The sequence below is a fragment of the Procambarus clarkii genome, chromosome 10 (assembly GCF_040958095.1).
Source record: "Procambarus clarkii isolate CNS0578487 chromosome 10, FALCON_Pclarkii_2.0, whole genome shotgun sequence".
Lineage (NCBI taxonomy): Eukaryota > Metazoa > Arthropoda > Malacostraca > Decapoda > Cambaridae > Procambarus > Procambarus clarkii.
In genome coordinates this window covers 24,670,276-24,691,943 of record NC_091159.1, presented here as the reverse complement: position 1 = coordinate 24,691,943, position 21,668 = coordinate 24,670,276, and the positions used below count along the sequence as shown (strand labels likewise).

The following is a 21,668-nucleotide window of genomic DNA, read 5'->3' as shown; positions in this document are numbered from 1 at the left end:
CCTCCTGGTACCTGGTTGACGGGGTTCTGGGAGTTCTTCTACTCCCCAAGCCCGGCCCGAGGCCAGGCTTGACTTGTGAGAGTGTGTGAGAGAGGTCTCATGTGGTGTTATTCCCGTGTACAGATTTAGAACCGGTGCCTGTAATATTTTGTAAGTGTAATTACAGATTTAAAATTGCTCGCGGTCCCAAAAATGTGGATGATTTATTTAGTGACTTCGGACAGTAAAAAAAAAAACCTTTGCATGTTTTTTTGCATGTCACCCAGGCCTATGGCGCCTGACAGCTGAGTGGACAGCGCTTCGGATTCGTAGTCATGAGGTTCCGGGTTCGATCCCCGGTGGAGGCGGGGCAAAAAGTTTCTTTCACACTGATGACCTGTTCACCTAGCAGCAAATAGGTACCTGGGAGTTAGAGAGCTGTTACGGGCTGCTTCCTGGGGGTGTGTAACAAAAAGGAAGCCTGGTTGAGGACCGGGCCGCGGGGACGCTAAGCCCCGAAATCACCTCAAGATAACCTCAAGATGTTCCTAACCACTTGGGCTGGACGGTAGAGCTACGGTCTGCCTTCATGCAGGTCATTACGCCAAGCCATTACGACTATATGGCACTGGGAAGGGGTCAGGATAAGGATTGGGATGGGACGGGGGGAAAGGAATGGTGCCCAACCACTTGGATGGTCGGGGATTGAACGCCGACCTGCATGAAGCGAGACCGTCGCTCTACCGTCCAGCCCAAGTGATTGGGTTGGAGACGTTGGAGAAATCACATAATATATACACAGAAGATAGTGGAAGACCAAGTCCCAAATATACACAGTAAAATAACATTAAATGGGAGCAAACGATATGGTAGGAAATGCAGAAAAGACCGAGTGAAGAATAGAGGCGCCGTAGACACAATATGAGTTCATATAGCACGGGTGGGACACGAACAAGGGGACACAGGTGGAAACTTAGTACCCAGATGAGCCACAGAGACATTAGAAAGAATTTTTTCAGTGTCAGAGCAGTTAATAAATGGAATGCATTAGTCAGTGATGTGGTGGAGGCTGACTCCATACACAGTTTCAAATGTAGATATGATAGAGCCCAGTAGGCTCAGGAATCTGTACACCAGTTGATTGACAGTTGAGAGGCGGGACCAAAGAGCCAAAGCTCAACCCCCGCAAGCACAATTAGGAGAGTACAGTTCAAACACTGTATGAACATCAGAGGTCCACAGCTCTTCAAACATCCCACGACAAAATATATAAAACATTACAAAAACAAAAGTGGACGTATTTAAGAGGAAATTAGACACGCTCTTGCATGAAGTGCCGGACCAAGCAGGCTGTGGTGGATATGTGGCGCCTGCGGGCCGCTCCAAGCAACAGCCTGGTGGACCAAACTCTCACAACTGCAGGTATACTCCTGGCAAGAGAGGGAAGAATGGCAAAAAAACAAAAAACAAATCGCCTTTACTTAGCAATAACTCCTTTTGTAAAGTGTTTTAGCAAATTAAAATATTTTAAGTGGTTGTTGAGCACCAAGAGTCAAACTTTAGATTCATGTATGAACTGTATAACATTGATGAACACAAAAACGTCACAATATAGGTATTGGCTGTTGACAGATAAATCAATATTATAACTGTTGTATTCCGGGTATGTATAAATGTTAATTATAAATGTGTTTATAAATGTAATTGTGGTTTTGTATTTCAATTTAAGATGTTTATTTTTATTTTTTTTGACAGTAGCAGCGCGGCTTTCACCTGGGAGGACCAGCTCAGGTAGGATTATTATTATTATTTTCTACCACAGACGTGGCCACACATTTACAGTGCTAACCAGCATATATACATTTTCTTCTGTCTGTGGGAGGTGCTCTGTATGGTGTCTGTATCTCTCTCTCTCTCTCTCTCTCTCTCTCTCTCTCTCTCTCTCTCTCTCTCTCTCTCTCTCTCTCTCTCTCATTACAACTCAAACATTACTGCTCTTTATACACGTGTACTGTACGTAAAGTGTACTTTATGACCCAGAGAGAGAGAGAGAGAGAGAGAGAGAGAGAGAGAGAGAGAGACTGTGTTTATTTATATACAAACTTGGCATGCAAGAGTGTGAACAGTTACACAATTATACAAAAGGTTATATTTAAAAGCCCCTTTGTATGAATGCCAAAAATAGGCAAGATACGAGTCTTTTGTTTGCCTATTTGTTTGGTTGTGTGTGTGTGGCAAACAGGAATAGTCTCTCTCGTATTCCTTCACAAACTGATCTTTCTAAATTGCTATTTTACGAGAGAGTAATTTAATCAATGATTATTGTGTGATTGAATTTTGATGTTGAAGTGTAATTTTTGTTTTAGAAAATATGAACCATAAAAACCCAATAAACTCCGCTCGGTGCAAAAATAAAAAAAATAATTAAATAAAACTTAAAAACTGAATTGTTTCTTCTTGAGTATGAACTATGGGGAAAAAAGAAACTAGTGATTTGTGATTTGTTTGACTCACTGACCATAGGGACATTCATATATATATATATATATATATATATATATATATATATATATATATATATATATATATATATATGGGTCTCGTAAACTATGGGGAAGGGTGTCAAGAGTCAGGTGTGTTTGTGATCTTGAATGGTGTGTCGTACAGGGTACGCAGTCACGTTTGCTCTGTTACCTGTAGATGGTTTCAAGAGTTCTGTTACGTTCCATGTCCGGCCGAGGGCCAGGCTTTATCTGGGGGATACATTGATCTCTAAGGTTGTTGCTTACAGCGGACCGCATGAGCACAGATATAGGAATTTCACCCTACTTTCCCTGAGGGAGTTATGAACAGCCCCTCCCCCCCCCCTCGCGTCACACACACAACTGAAACTCATTACTAATACAAAAATTATATTGTGCTTTATAGAATGTGGTTATAAGACCCTCACTCAGAGGGCCTTTGTGGCAGAATCGGCGGAGACAGTCGGCTCTGAGACAGACAGACAGACAGACAGACAGACAGACAGACAGACAGACAGACAGACAGACAGACAGACAGACAGAGGAGCTAGAGTACCACCTCTGGCTGGAAGAAGGGGGACCCTTAGCCTCGGAGGACACCACACATAACACATTAGAGGGAATGTTTAGGTCCCCTCCAACACAGTTTCTGTGCTTTTCTCCTTCCACCCCTTCCTTCTGTGTTACACAGTGTTAACAAATTGTACAACATCCCGTCCTCCGTACAGACACCACACGAGGTGAGAGAGATTAACACAACCTGCGGCCAGGCTACCGAAGACTGTCATCAACACGATAGCTGCAGCAGCTGCAGCAGCACCTCCACCACCAGTAGCAACACTAAGAAGAGCAACAGCAGCAGCGGCAGGAGCAGCAACAGCAGCAGCAACAACAGCAGCTGCAGCAGCACCTCCACCACCAGTAGCAACAACAACAGCAGCAGCAACAGCAACAGCAGTATCAAGAAGAGCAACAGCAGCAGCAGCAGCGGAGGCAGAAGCATGTTTTATGTGTAGTAAGGACACTGCTCACAAGATGAGGGTAGCCATCAGCAGGAGTGCTGTACGGGGTGTCAACAGCAGTCTGGGGTCCGCTGCTGACATACTATAACCAACAAAAGCAACAACAGCAACAAACAAATAAACAACAAATAACAAAAGCAAGATAATTAAACAAGGAAAGGAACAAGAGGAAAGCAATTAAGCCAACAAAACAAGAACCAAAGTGAGGAGAGGCCTACAAGAATTTCCTGTTACAACAGTAGAGGGTGATGACAGGTTGGGGAGGGGGGGGGTGATGGGGTTGGGAGGGAGGGGGGGTGATGGGGGTGGGGGGTGTCTGAGGGTGGGGGAGGGGTCGGGGGGGCATGAGAGTGCTATGAGAGGGCGGCGCTCTTTAGGCCACAATTCCTAGAGCCTTAGAGCTGCGTGTTAGGCCTTACGGGTAGAGTTGTCTGGCTCTCATCTCGATGTGTCTTCGTCTCCTGCTTCATTCCCACTTTCTCATGTGTTTTTTCTTGTTTTGCTTGGATGGTCTTCGTGTCTTGACAGAGAAGGTCCTGTTGCAGGAATTTATTTTTGAGTTTGAGGGAATCCTTCTCGTCAGGGTCTAATCACTACCATAACTACCGTACTGCTTGTTAGCCACTCGCCCCTTCAAAGCAGAATAGTTGCTCAAATACAAGGGATACAGAGAACATATGCGGCACTCCAGTACATGTATTTTTGTGGGAATATATAATACGATAACATCTTGATAATACAAACATCTTGTTTAATTACAATATTTACTTTTCTATTAAACACTATGGCATGTCGAGTACTCAGTAGTATTCATCATCAAATCTAAAATGCAGAAAAATCGAATTAAAATTAACAACTAATAAAGAACTTTTGCTGAACATAAGATTACATTACTAAGAGACTAAAATGACACTACACACAAACATCACAATAGCGTTATGCATCAAATGAACAAATCCACAAGGGCTGTGACGAGGGTTCGAACCTACGTCCGAGAGCATCCCAGACGCTGCCTTAAGCGACTGAGCTACGATATGGTAAAAGAATTGCAACCGGGAAATCATCCTGATTTACCACGGTTCCTGCAGTTTGTGTCTCGGAGACACAGGCAACGGAACACCCACAGACTCGTGACGCTGATGTCTGCTAGTGCAGTAGACAATATCTACACGTCTACTGACTAGCTGTTGAGTAGATAGAGGTCAGGTTAACAATGAGAGAGGCAGCTGTGTCTGCACCATGTCACGGACGGCATGAACATCTTGACAGGAAAGGCAGGATAAGAAGCATGTCTTACGGTTGGGTTGAAATAGATATCACGAACCTTGTTGAGGTTATCTTAAGATGATTTCAGAACTTAACGTCCCCGCGGCCCGGTCGTCGACCAGGCTTCCTCGTTGCTGGACTGGTCAACCAGGCTGTTGGACGCGGCTGCTCGCAGCCTGACGTATGAGTCACAGTCTGGTTGATCAGGTATTTTCTGGAGGTGCTTGTCAAGTTCTCACGCTTGACAAGGTGATCGAGGTTCCTGTAGAACAACATCTTGATGACCTTCTTCTGGATAACCTCAAGATAACCTCAAGATAACCTCAAGACAACCTCAAGATAACCACAGACGCGGACCCAGACCATCAACACGTGACAATGTTTCCTGCTGGATGAACAAAGGATCAAGTAAAAGGAATTGTTGCCCAAATGCTTCTGTCCTGCCGCAAGGTTGAATACTAAGCCTGGTCCCAGGTGGGACCTGGAGAGCAGAACTCTCGAAATCATCTACAGGTAAACTACTAAAAGCAGGGGACCTTCCAACTAGAACCGCACAATACATCAGTTAAAATATTCATTTAGTGTATGTGAATAGTTTCAAAATACTCATCAAGCCGTTTTGATGGTATGACTGAAGTTGACTCCGATGATATCAACCGTCAATTGCTATCACCCTAATCGAGAGAGAGAGAGAGAGAGAGAGAGAGAGAGAGAGAGAGAGAGAGAGAGAGAGAGAGAGAGACAGACAGACAGACAGACAGACAGACAGACAGACAGACAGACAGACAGACAGACAGACAGACAGACAGACAGACAGACAGACAGACAGACATGAACAATTAGGGGTAGGAGGTAGGGAGGAGGCTTATGGAACCCCCAGGGGGAGGTGGGGGGGGGTTCAGCGGAAGAGGATGACCCAGAGGGAAAGGTTGTCACCCACTCTACAGGTCAGGGGGTCAAATTCAGAGGTCACCCTCCGACCAGGCACTGACCACTGACCGTAGCTTCAGAGGAGGCCACGCAGACCAGAAACATGGAGACGGCACATTTATCATTTACCCATAATGCTTCTGAACATAATGCTTCTGAGAGAGAGAGAGAGAGAGAGAGAGAGAGAGAGAGAGAGAGAGAGAGAGAGAGAGAGAGAGAGAGAGAGAGAGAGAGAGAGAGTTAGAGTTAGAGAGAGAGAACGTCCACATTAACTAGTGAGTAATCATTAAATACTTTATACGCGAAGTTAGGGTGAGATAAGATAAGTTAGGTTAGATTGGGTTAGGTTGGGTTGGGTTGGGTTGGGTTTACGTAAAGACTAGTGATGACTTACAGTGGCGGAAACTTGAGTCTCATGTCTTAGACTAGACTTAGACTTACACTAGATCGTGAAGTACATTGTTTGACTCGACAAACCAGCCAGGTAGTTCGGTGTGGCTTACCCCGGTTGTCCCAGTGACCTGCTAATGACCTAGGCAAGTGCTAATGACCTGGTCAAGTGACCCAGGCGGTCATTACCATGTGCGTGTGATCTCTGCATGTGACCTGACAGCTGATGCGTCTGTGTCTGACCCCGAGGTACAACTCACCTCGAGTATCAGGTGACGTTCAGGTTCAAGTATCAGGTTGACTGTGTTTGTGAGGCTAAGGGTTATAAAGAGCCACTTTATTAACTTTAGGTAGAAAAGCGTAGTCATGATTAGAGTGTTGTACTGCCCTGTGCTTGCGTAAGTTCCTGAAGAACTCGCACAAGATGCTGCTTGATTGTTCATGCTCACTTTGTTCTGTCGGGGTTCAATCCCCGACCGTCCAAGTGGTTGGGCACCCTTCCGTTTCCCCTCGTCCCATCCCAGACCCTTCCCTGTGCTATATTGTCGTCGTGGCTTGATGCTTTCCCCTGATAATTCTCCTCTGTCCTTATACCTCATCTGCTAGTGTGATGAGGTATAGTTTTGATGAGATGGAAGTGGGAGAGGAGGAGAGAATGGGAAGGGGGGGGGGGGCGTGGGTCCAACCTTCGCCATTTTCGTTGTTGGCTCTCACTATTGACTGGTGGCAGCGTCGGCCATGTTGGGGGTGGTGCCTCTCTCTCTCTCTCTCTCTCTCTCTCTCTCTCTCTCTCTCTCTCTCTCTCTCTCTCTCTCTCTCTCTCTCTCTCTCTCTCTCTCTCTCTCTCTCTTTGTCACTGATACTACTCTTCATAATTGTATATATTTAGCTTCTGTATTATATCTAGGTTTATAAGAAATGTATTTTTGTATTGTATGTTGTATTTAATTGTATTGAACACTACAAAAGGTTGTGGTCAAAGTTTTGATATTTATTTTATATTTTAGCAAGATCCTTGACACTATTCTGATTGACAGGTGGTACTCCTGCATGACAGGTGACACTGTTGTGTATGCCAGGTTATCGACAGTGTTGTACGTGAGAGGTGACACTGTTGTGCTTGACAGGTGACATTTGTACTTGACAGGTGACACTTGTGCTTGACAGGTGACATTTGTGCTTAACAGATGACACTTGTACTTGACAGGTGACACTTGTACTTGACAGGTGACACTTGTGCTTGACAGGTGACACTGTTGTGCTTGACAGGTGATACTTTTGCTTGACTGGTGACATTTGTGCTTGACAGGTGACATTTGTGCTTGACAGGTGACACTTGCACTTGACAGGTGACACTTGTGCTTGACAGGTGACGCTGTTCTATATGGCCGGTGAAGATCAAGGCTGACAACTTTGAAGCAGAAAATTATTAATGGCCAAAAAACTACCATTAATGGGGCGAAAATGATCATAAATGGGACACATATTATCATTCATTGGGCGAAATTATCTCTCAGAATGTTTGGTAATATGTTTATTGTTTGTGATGTGTGTCTATGTATGTATTAACACGATGTACTGAACGGGGTGAGAATAGCTTGAGCTACCTCATCCCTTTGTGTGTATTTTACCTCAATAAACTTACTTCAATTTCAATATCAATTGGGCGAAAATTATCATTAATGGAACGAAAATTGTCATTAATGGAACGAAAATTGTCATTAATGGAACGAAAATTGTCATTAATGGAACGAAAATTGTCATTAATGGGACGAAAATTGCCATTAATGGGTCGAAAATTATCATTAATGGGACGAAAATTATCATTAATGGGACGAAAATTGTCATTAATGGGGCGAACATTGCCATTAATGGGACGAAAATTGCCATTATTGGAACGAAAATTATTAATAATTGGACGAAAATTATCATTAATGGGACGAAAATTGCCATTAATGAGTGAAAAGGAGTATCAGTAATATTTCTGTGGGTCATTTGTACCACTCTTTGTGGCACTCGTGGCACTCCTGTGGCACTCGTGGCACTCCTCTGTGGCACTCGTGGCACTCCTCTGTGGCACTCGTGGCACTCCTCTGTGGCACCCCTGTGGCACTCGTGGCACTCCTCTGGCACTCGTGGCACCCCTGTGGTACTCGTGGCACCCCTGTGGCACTCGTGGCACTCCTCTGTGGCACTCGTGGCACTCCTCTGTGGCACTCGTGGCACCCCTGTGGCACTCGTGGCACCCCTGTGGCACTCGTGGCACCGCTGTGGCACTCGTGGCACTCCCTGTGGCACTCGTGGCACCCCTGTGGCACTCGTGGCACCCCTGTGCCACTCGTGGCATTCCTCTGTGGCACCCCTGTGGCACTCGCGGCACTCCTGTGGCAAGAGGAGTGCCACAGGTGACACTCTCAACACCCTCCCAGCGAGCATTAGAAATATTGCCGGAACAAAGGTGGACTTTTTCAAGAACCAATTAGATAAATTCTTGCAAGAAGTGCCGGATCAACCAGGCTGTAGTGGCTATGTGGGCCTCCATCGGGCAGCTCCAAGCAACAACAGCCTGTTGGACCAAGTTATTACAAGTCGTAGTAATAGAAGGAGTAGAAGAACTCCCGAAACCCTCTCCAGGTAAAATCCAGGTAATCTTTGTGACAGATTTCCTTCACTATTTACCACAAAGGAACTTAATACTGGAGTGCACAGTCATATATGGCAACTACAAACCCTCCGACACTCCACTTGTAACTGATCCATTACACTGTACGTGTAATGGATCAGTTACAAGTGTTTCCCGTCTGGATAACTAAGACTTGATCCAGTCTGAAAAGTCCCTCCCCCAACACTTGCTTATCAATATCTCTCCTGGAACAAACACAAAAGTCTTGTATAAAGTCTAGGAATATCATATACTGTATATTATATATATAGTGTCTTCACTAGTGTCTTCTGCCCCGAGTACGTTCGTTACCAACAACGGAAGTGAGTCAAGTATGACTGCCGTTCATGTAGTTTTAAATGCAGCAGCACAGGCGAGAGAAATGTTAATTTGCAATTGGAAAATATTACATGAGACCAGGAGGCATGGCAGGATGTGCAAATAACCCCCATTGAGAAGCAGAGGTGCATCAGGTACGCTGAGAGAGAACTATCAACGTCAGAGGCCCGAGACACGCTGTTCAACACGCTTCCACTACACATAAATGGGCCGACTTCTCACAGTGTTCAAGAGAGAGACAGAACTTTATAATCACCTCCAGAGGATACTTGATCCACCAGGCTGTGATTCACACGTCAGGCTGTCTTAAGTGTGTGGTTGACCAGACAACGTACCAGAACACTAGGTCACAGACCGGGCCGCGGTGGATGTTGATCCCCGGAACTAACGACAGGTAGGTAGGTAGACTAAATGAAAGTGGCTGGGTGTCACCGGCCCCCCCCCGGTCTCTCCCCCCCCCCCCCCCCTCTCTCTCTCTCTCTCTCTCCTCTCTCTCTCTCTCTCTCTCTCTCTCTCTCTCTCTCTCTCTCTCTCTCTCTCTCTCTCTCTCTCTCTCTCTCTCTCTCTCTCTCTCTCTCTCTCTCTCTCTCTCTCTCTCTCTCTCTCTCTCTCTCTCTCTCTCTCTCTCTCTCTCTCTCTCTCTCTCTCTCTCTCTCTCTCTCTCTCTCTCTCCTCCCCCAGGACCACAGGAAGACAGCGACAGGTGGGGCCCGCCTGACGACTGCGTCACCTCTCTATGAAACACTAGATGTGACCCGTCTGGCCTCGCTGTCTGCCGCCTCCCTTACCTTGAGCTTACCTGCACTTCTTTTCCGGGATCAGTGTCCCCCCGGCCCGGTCTCATCAAGCCTCGTGGTTCACGGGCTGCTCAACCAGGCTTGGGGGTACCGCTGGGTCGTCGTCTCACGTAGATTTCACGGGCTTTTGGTTGCTCGGGGGCTTGTTGGGGTGTTCCATGTACAACACCGACAGAGGTTGGCTACTTAATCAACTTGTATGTGTACTCACCTAGTTCACCTAGTTGTTCTTGTTGCGGTTGAGCTCTGGCTCTTTGGTCCCGCCTCTCAACTGTCAATCTACTGATGTAGATTCATGAGCTTCGCGAGCTCTTATCATATCTACATTTGAAACCATGTCCATTTGAAACCATATCTTACCATATCATTTGAAACCATGTCCATATCTACATTTGAAACCCTACTCTTCTGTCTTCCAGTGTCGCGAGGTGCATTTCACGCAGCCTTTCCTCGTAGTTCATGCCTCTTACTTCTGGGACTAGTCTAGTGGCATACCTTTGAACTTTTTCCAGCTTCGCCTTGTGCTTGACTAGATATGGGCTCCATGCGGGGGCTGCATACTCCAGGATTGGTCTTACATATGTGGTATACAAAGTTCTGAATGGTTCCTTACCCAGGTTCCTGAACGCTGTTCTGATGTTAGCCAGCCTTGCATACGCCGCAGACGTTATTCTTTTTATGTGGGTTTCAGGAGACAGGTTTGGTGTGATATCAACTCCTAGATCTTTCTCTCTGTCCGTTTCATGAAGTACTTTATCTCCTATACTGTATCCTGTGTCTGGCCTCCTGTTTCCACTGCCTAGTTTCATTACCTTACATTTACTCGGGTTGAATTTTAGTAGCCATTTGTTGGACCATTCATTCAGTTTGTCTAGGTCCTCTTGTAGCCTCCTACTATCTTCCTCTGTCTTAATCCTCCTCGTGATTTTTGCATCATCAGCAAACAATGAGAGGAACGATTCTATACCCTCTGGGAGATCATTTATACATATCAGATACAACATAGGTCCAAGGACTGACTCCTGCGGGACTCCACTGGTGACGGCTCGCCACTCTGAGACCTCACTCCTCACACTGACTCGCTGTCCTCTGTTGCTTAGGTGCTCCCTTATTCAATGGAGTACCTTCCCTTTCACTCCTGCCTGCATCTCCAGCTTTTGCATTAGCCTCTTGTGTGATTTTGTGTCAAAGTTTCTGGCACTCCAAAAATATGCAGTCTGCCCACCCCTCTCTTTCTTGCCTGATTTTTGTTGTCTGGTCGTAGAAATCAATTAATCCTGTGCGACAGGACCTGCCATCCCTGAACCCATGTTGACGTTGTGTTGCAAAGTTCCTTCGCTCTTGTTGTTCCACTAGATTTTTGCGGCACAATCTTCTCGATCAACTTGCATGGTATGCAAGTTAGGGACACTGGCTTGTAGTTCAGTGCCTCCTGTCTATCCCCCTTCTTGTATATCGGGACTACATTGGCCGTCTTCCAAATTTTTGGCAGTTCCACTGTTACCAGTGATTTGTTTTACACTATGGAGAGTGGCAGGCACAGTGCTTCTGCTCCTTCCTTTAGGATCCAAAGGGAGATTCCGCCTGGGTTTATAACTTTTGTCACATCCAACTCTAGCAAGAGCTTTCTTACATCCCCACTGGTAATCCCAAACTCTTCTAGTGGTGCCTGGTTAACTATTCCCTCTCTTATCTCTGGAACTTCTCCTTGCTCTAATGTGAAGACCTGGAATTTCTTATTCAGTTCCTCACACAATTCCTTGTCGTTTGTAGTGAATCTGTCTGCCCCTATCCTCAGTTTCATTACCTGTTCCTTAACTGTTGTTTTTCTCCTGATGTGGCTGTGCAGTAATTTAGGTTGAGTCTCTGTGCAGTAATTTAGGTTGAGTCTTTGCCTTGCTTGCGATGTCATTTTCGTATTGCCCTTCTGCCTCTCTTCTGACACACATGTTTATTCCTGGCGCTCTGGTATCTTTCTCGACTCACAAGTGTTCTGTTATTTCTATAGTTTCTCCACACCCTTGCACTTCGTTGCTTAGCTAGACTATATCTCTGATTAAACCATGGGTTTCTCATCTGCATTTCATTTTTTCCTTTTGGACCGGGACAAACTTGACTGCTGCCTCCTTACACTTGTGCGTGATGACGTCCATCATGTCTTGGGCCGTCTTTCCCCTGAGCTCTGTTTCCCATGGTATATCTGTCAGGAATTTTCTTATCTCCTCATAGTTTCCCTTCCTTGAGTTCATTAACCCTTCTTCAACCAGATACTCAAACGTCAGTACACTCTGGTCGCTCATTCCTACTGGGGCCTCGAAATCAATTTCCCTTATGTCGGAGTAATTCAGAGTGAAGACTAGGTCGAGTCTCGCTGGTTCATCGTTGCCTCTCATCCTTGTGGGTTCCCTGACATGCTGGCTTAAAAAGTTTTCTGTCGCCACCTCCAATAGTTTAGCTCTCCATGTATCCTCACCTCCATGTGGTTCCTTGTTCTCCCAGTCTATCCTTCCGTGGTTGAAGTCACCCATGATGGGTGGATGGGATCTGTTTCTGCAGGCAGCAGAGGCTGCCAGTAGAAACTGCCATGTTGTTGTTATTGTTGTGTGTGTGTGTGTGTGTGTGTGTGTGTGTGTGTGTGTGTGTGTGTGTGTGTGTGTGTGTGTGTGTGTGTGTGTGTGTGTGTGCGGGCGCGCGTGCTCGCTCTCGTGTGTGTGACTAGGCGACAATGGGTCTGACCCCTCCCCCCCTCCTTCACTCGGGTTACACACACGCCCCCTTACTTCCCCCCCCCATACCACCCCCTACCTACCCCTACCCTCCCCTACCCTCCCTTTTCCTTCTCTCTGACCCCTCCCCCTCCACTCCCACATTCATATTCTCCCGCGAACACTCATACATACATACAAACATATACATACATTTCCTCATACATACATGGGGGTGGGTTCCTCGAGGCTGAGTGGACAGCGCTCTTGGGTCGTATTCCTAAGGGTCCGGATTCGATTCCCGGCCGAACCAGAAACTAATGAGCACAGTTTCTTTCACTCTGATGTTCCTGTTCACCTAGCAGTAAATAGGTGCCTGGAATTTAGACAGCTGCTACGGGCTGCTTCCTGGGGATGTACTCACCTGTTTGTCTTGCGGGGTTGAGCTCTGGCTCTTTGGTCCTGTATGCACATGTGTTAGAAAGAAATATATGTAGTAAACATAATAGAGGAAAAATAGATTGGTTAGAAAGGTGGGGTCCAGGAGTTAATAGCTCGATTCTGGAGGCACAAATAATAAATACATATACACGTATATACATATTCATATACACGTATACATATGTATATACACCTATATACCTTTGCATATACACGTATATACATATGCATATTCATATATACATATGCATATACACGTATATACATATGTATATAGTCGGCTGCAAATTCAGACTTGTTCAGCACATATATGCAACCGGAAGGAGACAGTTATCTAACTTCTGGCACTGTCTGAGGCACTCTGAGCCAGGTTCAGTGGGTAGTACATGCCTTGGAAGTCCAGAGACGCCGGTTCGATCCCCTTGTATAGCCATAATTTTTTCTCAGTGAATAAATGTATTTCTTAATTCGGTTTTTGATATAACCTAAAAAAGTTTCCTCGCTCCGTTTATGAAATTCAAAAGTATTCCCAAATACGCATTTGTATCCACAACGTGTTGAACATGAACCTAGGATCACGGTCGGGACCAAGGAGCTGAAGCTCAATCCCCGCAATCACAATTAGGTGAGTTTTTTACCACTCCTGCAAGCCGACCTCTCCAAGAGAGAGATCAACCACGATGTGGTTTTGTGATTCATAGGTCAGGATGCGAGCAGCTGCATCCAACAGTCTGGCTGACCAGTTCACGAACCAAGAAGCTTGGTCAGAGACCGGGCCGCCGGGACGTTGATCCTCGGAGCCTGCCTGCAGTTTTTCAGTGTCTTATACAGCGGAAATTTTCATGCTGATTTTTGTATCATGTGCAAAGGATGACACGAAGCTGTGCCTAGTATTTTTGTGTGTATGTGACTGAAGGCAGATATCCGAGGCTGAAAGGCGGGACCCTAGAGCTAAAACTCTGTAAACACATAACGGATACATTTAGACAGACACCCACACCGCCCCACCTGCACTCCCTCATTGTGTTAAACCTCTCATATTCAATAGCACTCATCCTGCTTCACGACACTAGAGTGAGGAGGAGTCCTTCTGACGACAGGAGGAGGAGGAGGAGTTCTCCTACTGACAACAGGAGGAGGAGGAGGAGTCCTCCTACTGACAACAGGAGGAGGAGGAGGAGTTCTCCTACTGACAACAGGAGGAGGAGGAGGAGTCCTCCTACTGACAACAGGACTCTGCTATAACACTCCACCCTAGCCGCCCTCACAACCAAGGAGGAGTGTATGCAGCACAGATTATGCGGGCGATCAGGTGTTAATACACCCGGGTGTGTGGGTATTGGGTCCCAGGGATGGGTTAGGGGGGGGGAGGGTATAGATATGCTCGGTGAGGCCATTATCCTAGACCGTAATACGAGCCAGGATAGGGATATCTGGGATACTATCCCAGCCCGCTTAACGTAGTTTAATCTGAACAAATCCACAAGGGCCGTGACGAGGATTCGAACCTGCGTCCGAGAGCATCTAGCGTCTGGGATGCTCTCGGACGCAGGTTCGAATCCTCGTCACGGCCTCGTTAATCTGGTCCTATCTCTGCCAGATATTTAACTCTTCCTTCCCTCCTCCCCTTCCCTCCTCCCCTTCCCTCCTCCCCTTCCCTCCTCCCCTTCATTATATCTCTATATCCATATAATTTAGTATAATATTATTGACGATCTATATTATTTGTCCCATGAAACGATTAAGAATTATTATTCTGACCTTCACAATCATCAGGGACCTCTAGCATGGTCACTATAATATAGTTGGGCCCTCTACTGGAGGAGTCAGTGGTGGCACCAGTGGAGGCAGTAGTGGCAACAATGGAGGCAGTAGTGGCACCAACAGAGGCAGTAGTGGCACCAGCGGAGGCAGTAGTGGCACCAGCGGAGGAAGTAGTGGCAACAGTGGAGGCATTAGTGGCACCAGTGGAGGTAGTAGTGGCACCAGTGGAGACAGTAGTGGCACCAGTGGAGGAAGTAGTGGCACCAGTGGAGGAAGTAGTGGCAACAATGGCGGCAGTAGTGGCACCAGCGGAGGAAGTAGTGGCAACAATGGAGGCAGTAGTGGCACCAGCGGAGGCAGTAGTGGCAACAGTGGAGGCAGTAGTGGCACCAGTGGAGGCAGTAGTGGCACCAGTGGAGGCAATAGTGGCACCAGTGGAGGCAGTAGTGGCACCAGTGGAGGCAGTAGTGGCACCAGTGGAGGCAGTAGTGGCACCAGTGGAGGCAGTAGTGGCACCAGCGGAGGAAGTAGTGGCACCAGCGGAGGCAGTAGTGGCACCAGTGGAGGCAGTAGTGGCACCAGCGGAGGCAGTAGTGGCACCAGTGGAGGCAGTAGTGGCACCAGTGGAGGCAGTAGTGGCACCAGTGGAGGCAGTAGTGGCACCAGTGGCACCAGTGGAGGCAGTAGTGGCACCAGTGGAGGCAGTAGTGGCAACACTGGAGGCAGTAGTGGCAACAATGGAGGCAGTAGTGGCAACACTGGAGGCAGTAGTGGCAACAATGGAGGCAGTAGTGGCAACACTGGAAGCAGTAGTGGCAACAATGGAGGCAGTAGTGGCACCAGCGGGGGAAGTAGTGACAACAATGGAGGCAGTAGTGGCACCAGTGGAGGCAGTAATGGCACCAGCGGAGGCAGTAGTGGCACCAGCGGAGGCAGTAGTGGCAACACTGGAGGCAGTAGTGGCAACAATGGAGGCAGTAGTGGCAACACTGGAGGCAGTAGTGGCAACAATTTAGGCAGTAGTGGCACCAGTGGAGGCAGTAGTGGCACCAGCGGGGGAAGTAGTGACAACAATGGAGGCAGTAGTGGCACCAGTGGAGGCAGTATTGGCACCAGCGGAGGCAGTAGTGGCAACAATGGAGGCAGTAGTGGCACCAGCGGAGGCAGTAGTGGCACCAGCGGAGGCAGTAGTGGCACCAGCGGAGGAAGTAGTGGCAACAATGGAGGCAGTAGTGGCACCAGCGGAGGAAGTAGTGGCAACAATGGAGGCAGTAGTGGCACCAGCGGGGGAAGTAGTGGCAACAATGGAGGCAGTAGTGGCACCAGCGGAGGCAGTAGTGGCACCAGCGGAGGAAGTAGTGGCAACAATGGAGGCAGTAGTGGCACCAGCGGAGGAAGTAGTGGCAACAATGGAGGCAGTAGTGGCACCAGCGGGGGAAGTAGTGGCAACAATGGAGGCAGTAGTGGCACCAGTGGAGGAAGTAGTGGCAACAATGGAGGCAGTAGTGGCAACAATGGAGGCAGTAGTGGCACCAGCGGAGGAAGTAGTGGCAACAATGGAGGCAGTAGTGGCAACAGTGGAGGCAGTAGTGGCACCAGTGGAGGCAGTAGTGGCACCAGTGGAGGCAATAGTGGCACCAGTGGAGGCAGTAGTGGCACCAGTGGAGGCAGTAGTGGCACCAGTGGAGGCAGTAGTGGCACCAGCGGAGGCAGTAGTGGCACCAGCGGAGGAAGTAGTGGCACCAGCGGAGGCAGTAGTGGCACCAGTGGAGGCAGTAGTGGCACCAGCGGAGGCAGTAGTGGCACCAGTGGAGGCAGTAGTGGCACCAGTGGAGGCAGTAGTGGCACCAGTGGAGGCAGTAGTGGCACCAGTGGAGGCAGTAGTGGCACCAGTGGAGGCAGTAGTGGCAACACTGGAGGCAGTAGTGGCAACAATGGAGGCAGTAGTGGCAACACTGGAGGCAGTAGTGGCAACAATGGAGGCAGTAGTGGCAACACTGGAGGCAGTAGTGGCAACAATGGAGGCAGTAGTGGCACCAGCGGGGGAAGTAGTGACAACAATGGAGGCAGTAGTGGCACCAGTGGAGGCAGTAATGGCACCAGCGGAGGCAGTAGTGGCACCAGCGGAGGCAGTAGTGGCAACACTGGAGGCAGTAGTGGCAACAATGGAGGCAGTAGTGGCAACACTGGAGGCAGTAGTGGCAACAATTTAGGCAGTAGTGGCACCAGTGGAGGCAGTAGTGGCACCAGCGGGGGAAGTAGTGACAACAATGGAGGCAGTAGTGGCACCAGTGGAGGCAGTATTGGCACCAGCGGAGGCAGTAGTGGCACCAGCGGAGGCAGTAGTGGCAACAATGGAGGCAGTAGTGGCACCAGCGGAGGCAGTAGTGGCACCAGCGGAGGCAGTAGTGGCACCAGCGGAGGAAGTAGTGGCAACAATGGAGGCAGTAGTGGCACCAGCGGAGGAAGTAGTGGCAACAATGGAGGCAGTAGTGGCACCAGCGGGGGAAGTAGTGGCAACAATGGAGGCAGTAGTGGCACCAGCGGAGGCAGTAGTGGCACCAGCGGAGGAAGTAGTGGCAACAATGGAGGCAGTAGTGGCACCAGCGGAGGAAGTAGTGGCAACAATGGAGGCAGTAGTGGCACCAGCGGGGGAAGTAGTGGCAACAATGGAGGCAGTAGTGGCACCAGTGGAGGAAGTAGTGGCAACAATGGAGGCAGTAGTGGCAACAATGGAGGCAGTAGTGGCACCAGCGGAGGAAGTAGTGGCAACAATGGAGGCAGTAGTGGCAACAATGGAGGCAGTAGTGGCACCAGCGGGGGAAGTAGTGGCAACAATGGAGGCAGTAGTGGCACCAGCGGAGGAAGTAGTGGCAACAATGGAGGCAGTAGTGGCAACAATGGAGGCAGTAGTGGCACCAGCGGAGGAAGTAGTGGCAACAATGGAGGCAGTAGTGGCAACAATGGAGGCAGTAGTGGCACCAGCGGGGGAAGTAGTGGCAACAATGGAGGCAGTAGTGGCACCAGCGGGGGAAGTAGTGACAACAATGGAGGCAGTAGTGGCAACAATGGAGGCAGTAGTGGCACCAGCAGAGGCAGTAGTGGCAACAATGGAGGCAGTAGTGGCACCAGCGGGAGAAGTAGTGGCAACAATGGAGGCAGTAGTGGCACCAGCGGAGGAGGTAGTGGCAACAATGGAGGCAGTAGTGGCACCAGCGGGGGAAGTAGTGGCAACAATGGAGGCAGTAGTGGCACCAGCGGGGGAAGTAGTGACAACAATGGAGGCAGTAGTGGCAACAATGGAGGCAGTAGTGGCACCAGCAGAGGCAGTAGTGGCAACAATGGAGGCAGTAGTGGCACCAGCGGGGGAAGTAGTGGCAACAATGGAGGCAGTAGTGGCACCAGCGGGGGAAGTAGTGGCAACAATGGAGGCAGTAGTGGCACCAGCGGAGGAAGTAGTGGCAACAATGGAGGCAGTAGTGGCACCAGCGGGGAAGTAGTGGCAACAATGGAGGCAGTAGTGGCACCAGCGTACAGTGGGAGGAGCTTCACAATTCTTCATAACAAGACGTCAGGAGCAACAACCAATCAGAGGCAGCAGCTGGAGTGTGGCGGCCTGCTCCCTCCTCCTCCTCTGTTATGGACGAACAGGAAGAGGAAGAGGTGATGATAAATAAGGTGGATGTGGGTCGCGGAGCGGATAATGGCATACTAAGGAGAGAGAGAGAGAATTGAGAAGTGAACGAACATTTAAGAAATAGTGAGTGATGAGTGAAACAATAGACGTAAGCGTGGAACAATTTAATGTTTTCAAATTAAGCTTTTGTTTACATTTTTGTTTTCCTTTTGGCTGTATTTTGCTGTTTTGTATTAGTATCTATTTCCCTCTTTGTTGTTGATGTCTCTTTTCGTGACTTCTTTTTAAAAGATACATTTTCTTTACGCTTTCGTTTCTCATTTTTAATTTGGAGTACATTTCTCTCTCTCCCTCTCCCTCTCCCTCTCCCTCTCCCTCTCCCTCTCCCTCTCCCTCTCTCTCTCTCTCTCTCTCTCTCTCTCTCTCTCTCTCTCTCTCCGTCCCCCCCCCCTCCCAGTAGTGATAAAGCCGTGGCAACACAACATTTTTGCCCCTAATGCACTTCCTGGGAGGGGTAGTGTTACCCGTGATTACTGCGACCCTTCCCGTTAAAACTCCCCTCGCCCTCTCGATATCCTCCCTCCTGTTGCCTCGCCCTCTCGATATCCTCCCTCCTGTTGCCTATCCCTCTCGATATTCTCCCTCCTGTTGCCTCTCCCTCTTGATATTCTCCCTCCTGTTGCCTCGCCCTCTCGATATCCTCCCTCCTGTTGCCTCGCCCTCTCGATATCCTCCCTCCTGTTGCCTATCCCTCTCGATATTCTCCCTCCTGTTGCCTCCCCCCCCTCGATATCCTCCCTCCTGTTGCCTCTCCCTCTTGATATCCTCCCTCCTGTTGCCTGTCCCCTTGATAACTCTCCCGTTAACCCCAATGTTATCTTCAGTAGCTGCACTTTTAAGTAATTTCCGTCTAATTGGTAGGGTTGTTATCTTTGTAAGGCACTCAAGAACACCACGGTGGCACCGTGCCACCACCAGGCCTCCACCGGGCCACCACAGGGCCACCACCGGGCCACCACCAGGCCATCACCGTGCCACCACCGGGCCACCAACGTGCCATCACCGGGCCACCACCGGGCCACCACCGTGCCATCACCAGGCCACCACCGGGCCACCACCGGGCCACCACCGTGCCATCACCGGGCCACCACCGGGCCACCACCGTGCCATCACCGGGCCACCACCGGGCCACCACCGGGCCACCACCGGGCCACCACCGGGCCATCACCGGGCCACCACCGGGCCATCACCGGGCCACCACCGGGCCACCACCGGGCCACCACCGTGCCACCACCGGGCCACCACCGGGCCACCATGATCACCTACCTTTAGCGGGACCAGACCACCAATCACCTGGAGCGGACCTCGAGAGCATGGGACCAGATTCACGAAGCAGTTACGCAAGTACTTAAGAACGTGTACATCTTTCCTCAATTTTTGACGGCTTTGGTTACATATATTAAACAGTTTACAAGCATGAAAACATCCCAATCAACTGTTGTTATTGTTATAAACAGCCTCCTGGTGCTTCGGAGCTCATTAACTGTTTAATAATTGTAAACAAAGCCGCCAAAGATTGAGAAAAGATATACAGGTTCGTAAGTACTTGCGTAACTGCTTCATGAATCCCAGCACCTGTTTGGTGGTTTGGTCAACCCAAAGGTCCCTGATCAACTAGACTGTGATATTTATGACAGTCTGCGTACAGCAGCAGCAGCGTCCAACAGCCTGGTTGGTCAGATAATCAAACAGGAGGCCTGGTCAGAGACCGGGCCGTGGGGACGTTGATCCCAGAACCAACAATAGGGGTCAAATTCCGGTACAGGAATCCCCCGAAGGTCTCTCTCTCTCTCTCTCTCTCTCTCTCTCTCTCTCTCTCTCTCTCTCTCTCTCTCTCTCTCTCTCTCTCTCCTCTCTCTCTCTCTCTCTCTCTCTCTCTCTCTCTGTACACCTACTTGTTGACGATTTCGAGAATTATCTCGAAATCAACCACAGCCATCACAACCACAGCCATCACAACCACAGCCGTCACAACCACTGCCATCACAACCACAGCCATCACAACCACAGCCGTCACAACCACAGCCATCACAACCACAGCCATCACAACCACAGCCATCACAACCACAGCCGTCACAACCACTGCCATCACAACCACAGCCATCACAACCACAGCCGTCACAACCACAGCCATCACAACCACAGCCATCACAACCACAGCCGTCACAACCACAGCCGTCACAACCACTGCCATCACAACCACAGCCGTCACAACCACAGCCGTCACAACCACAGCCATCACAACCACAGCCGTCACAATCATAGCCATCACAACCACAGCCGTCACAACCACTGCCATCACAACCACAGCCATCACAACCACTGCCATCACAACCACAGCCATCACAACCACAGCCGTCACAACCACAGCCGTCACAACCACAGCCATCACAACCACAGCCATCACAACCACAGCCGTCACAACCACAGCCATCACAACCACAGCCGTCACAACCACAGCCGTCACAACCACAGCCATCACAACCACAGCCGTCACAACCACAGCCATCACAACCACAGCCGTCACAACCACAGCCATCACAACCACAGCCGTCACAACCACAGCCGTCACAACCACAGCCATCACAACCAAAGCCGTCACAACCACAGCCATCACAACCACAGCCGTCACAACCACAGCCGTCACAACCACAGCCGTCACAACCACAGCCGTCACAACCACAGCCGTCACAACCACAGCCGTCACAACCACAGCCATCACAACCACAACCATCACAACCACAGCCATCACAACCACAGCCATCACAACCACAGCCATCACAACCACAGCCGTCACAACCACAACCATCACAACCACAACCGTCACAACCACAGCCATCACAACCACAGCCATCACAACCACAGCCATCACAACCACAACCATCACAACCACAGCCATCACAACCACAGCCATCACAACCACAGCCATCACAACCACAGCCATCACAACCACAGCCATCACAACCACAGCCGTCACAACCACAACCATCACAACCACAGCCATCACAACCACAGCCATCACAACCACTGCCATCACAACCACAGCCGTCACAACCACAACCATCACAACCACAGCCATCACAACCACAGCCGTCACAACCACAGCCATCACAACCACAGCCGTCACAACCACAACCATCACAACCACAGCCGT

The 21,668-nt window shown here is 49.2% G+C and overlaps 2 protein-coding genes across 8 annotated transcripts in view; both read left to right on the top strand.

Moving 5' to 3' along the window:
• eya (eya transcriptional coactivator and phosphatase 2) overlaps nucleotides 1–21,668 on the top strand; it is a 288,120-nt gene that overhangs the window by 183,162 nt on the left and 83,290 nt on the right. For 4 of the 7 annotated variants that reach the window (XM_069321762.1, XM_069321759.1, XM_069321763.1 and 1 more), the window contains exon 3: nucleotides 1,735–1,770. In XM_069321762.1, the coding sequence (XP_069177863.1) occupies nucleotides 1,735–1,770 (36 nt within the window). The remainder of the gene's footprint in view (nucleotides 1–1,734; nucleotides 1,771–21,668) is intronic. The other 3 variants (XM_069321765.1, XM_069321764.1, XM_069321760.1) reach the window with 1 other exon arrangement.
• The window catches only part of LOC123753352 (uncharacterized PE-PGRS family protein PE_PGRS54-like), an 18,775-nt gene continuing 3,372 nt past the window's right edge, over nucleotides 6,266–21,668 (top strand). The window contains exons 1-6 of the mRNA XM_069322084.1: nucleotides 6,266–6,358; nucleotides 14,840–15,563; nucleotides 15,603–16,655; nucleotides 16,800–18,353; nucleotides 20,450–21,561; nucleotides 21,605–21,666. Of these exons, the coding sequence (XP_069178185.1) occupies nucleotides 6,266–6,358; nucleotides 14,840–15,563; nucleotides 15,603–16,655; nucleotides 16,800–18,353; nucleotides 20,450–21,561; nucleotides 21,605–21,666 (4,598 nt within the window). The remainder of the gene's footprint in view (nucleotides 6,359–14,839; nucleotides 15,564–15,602; nucleotides 16,656–16,799; nucleotides 18,354–20,449; nucleotides 21,562–21,604; nucleotides 21,667–21,668) is intronic.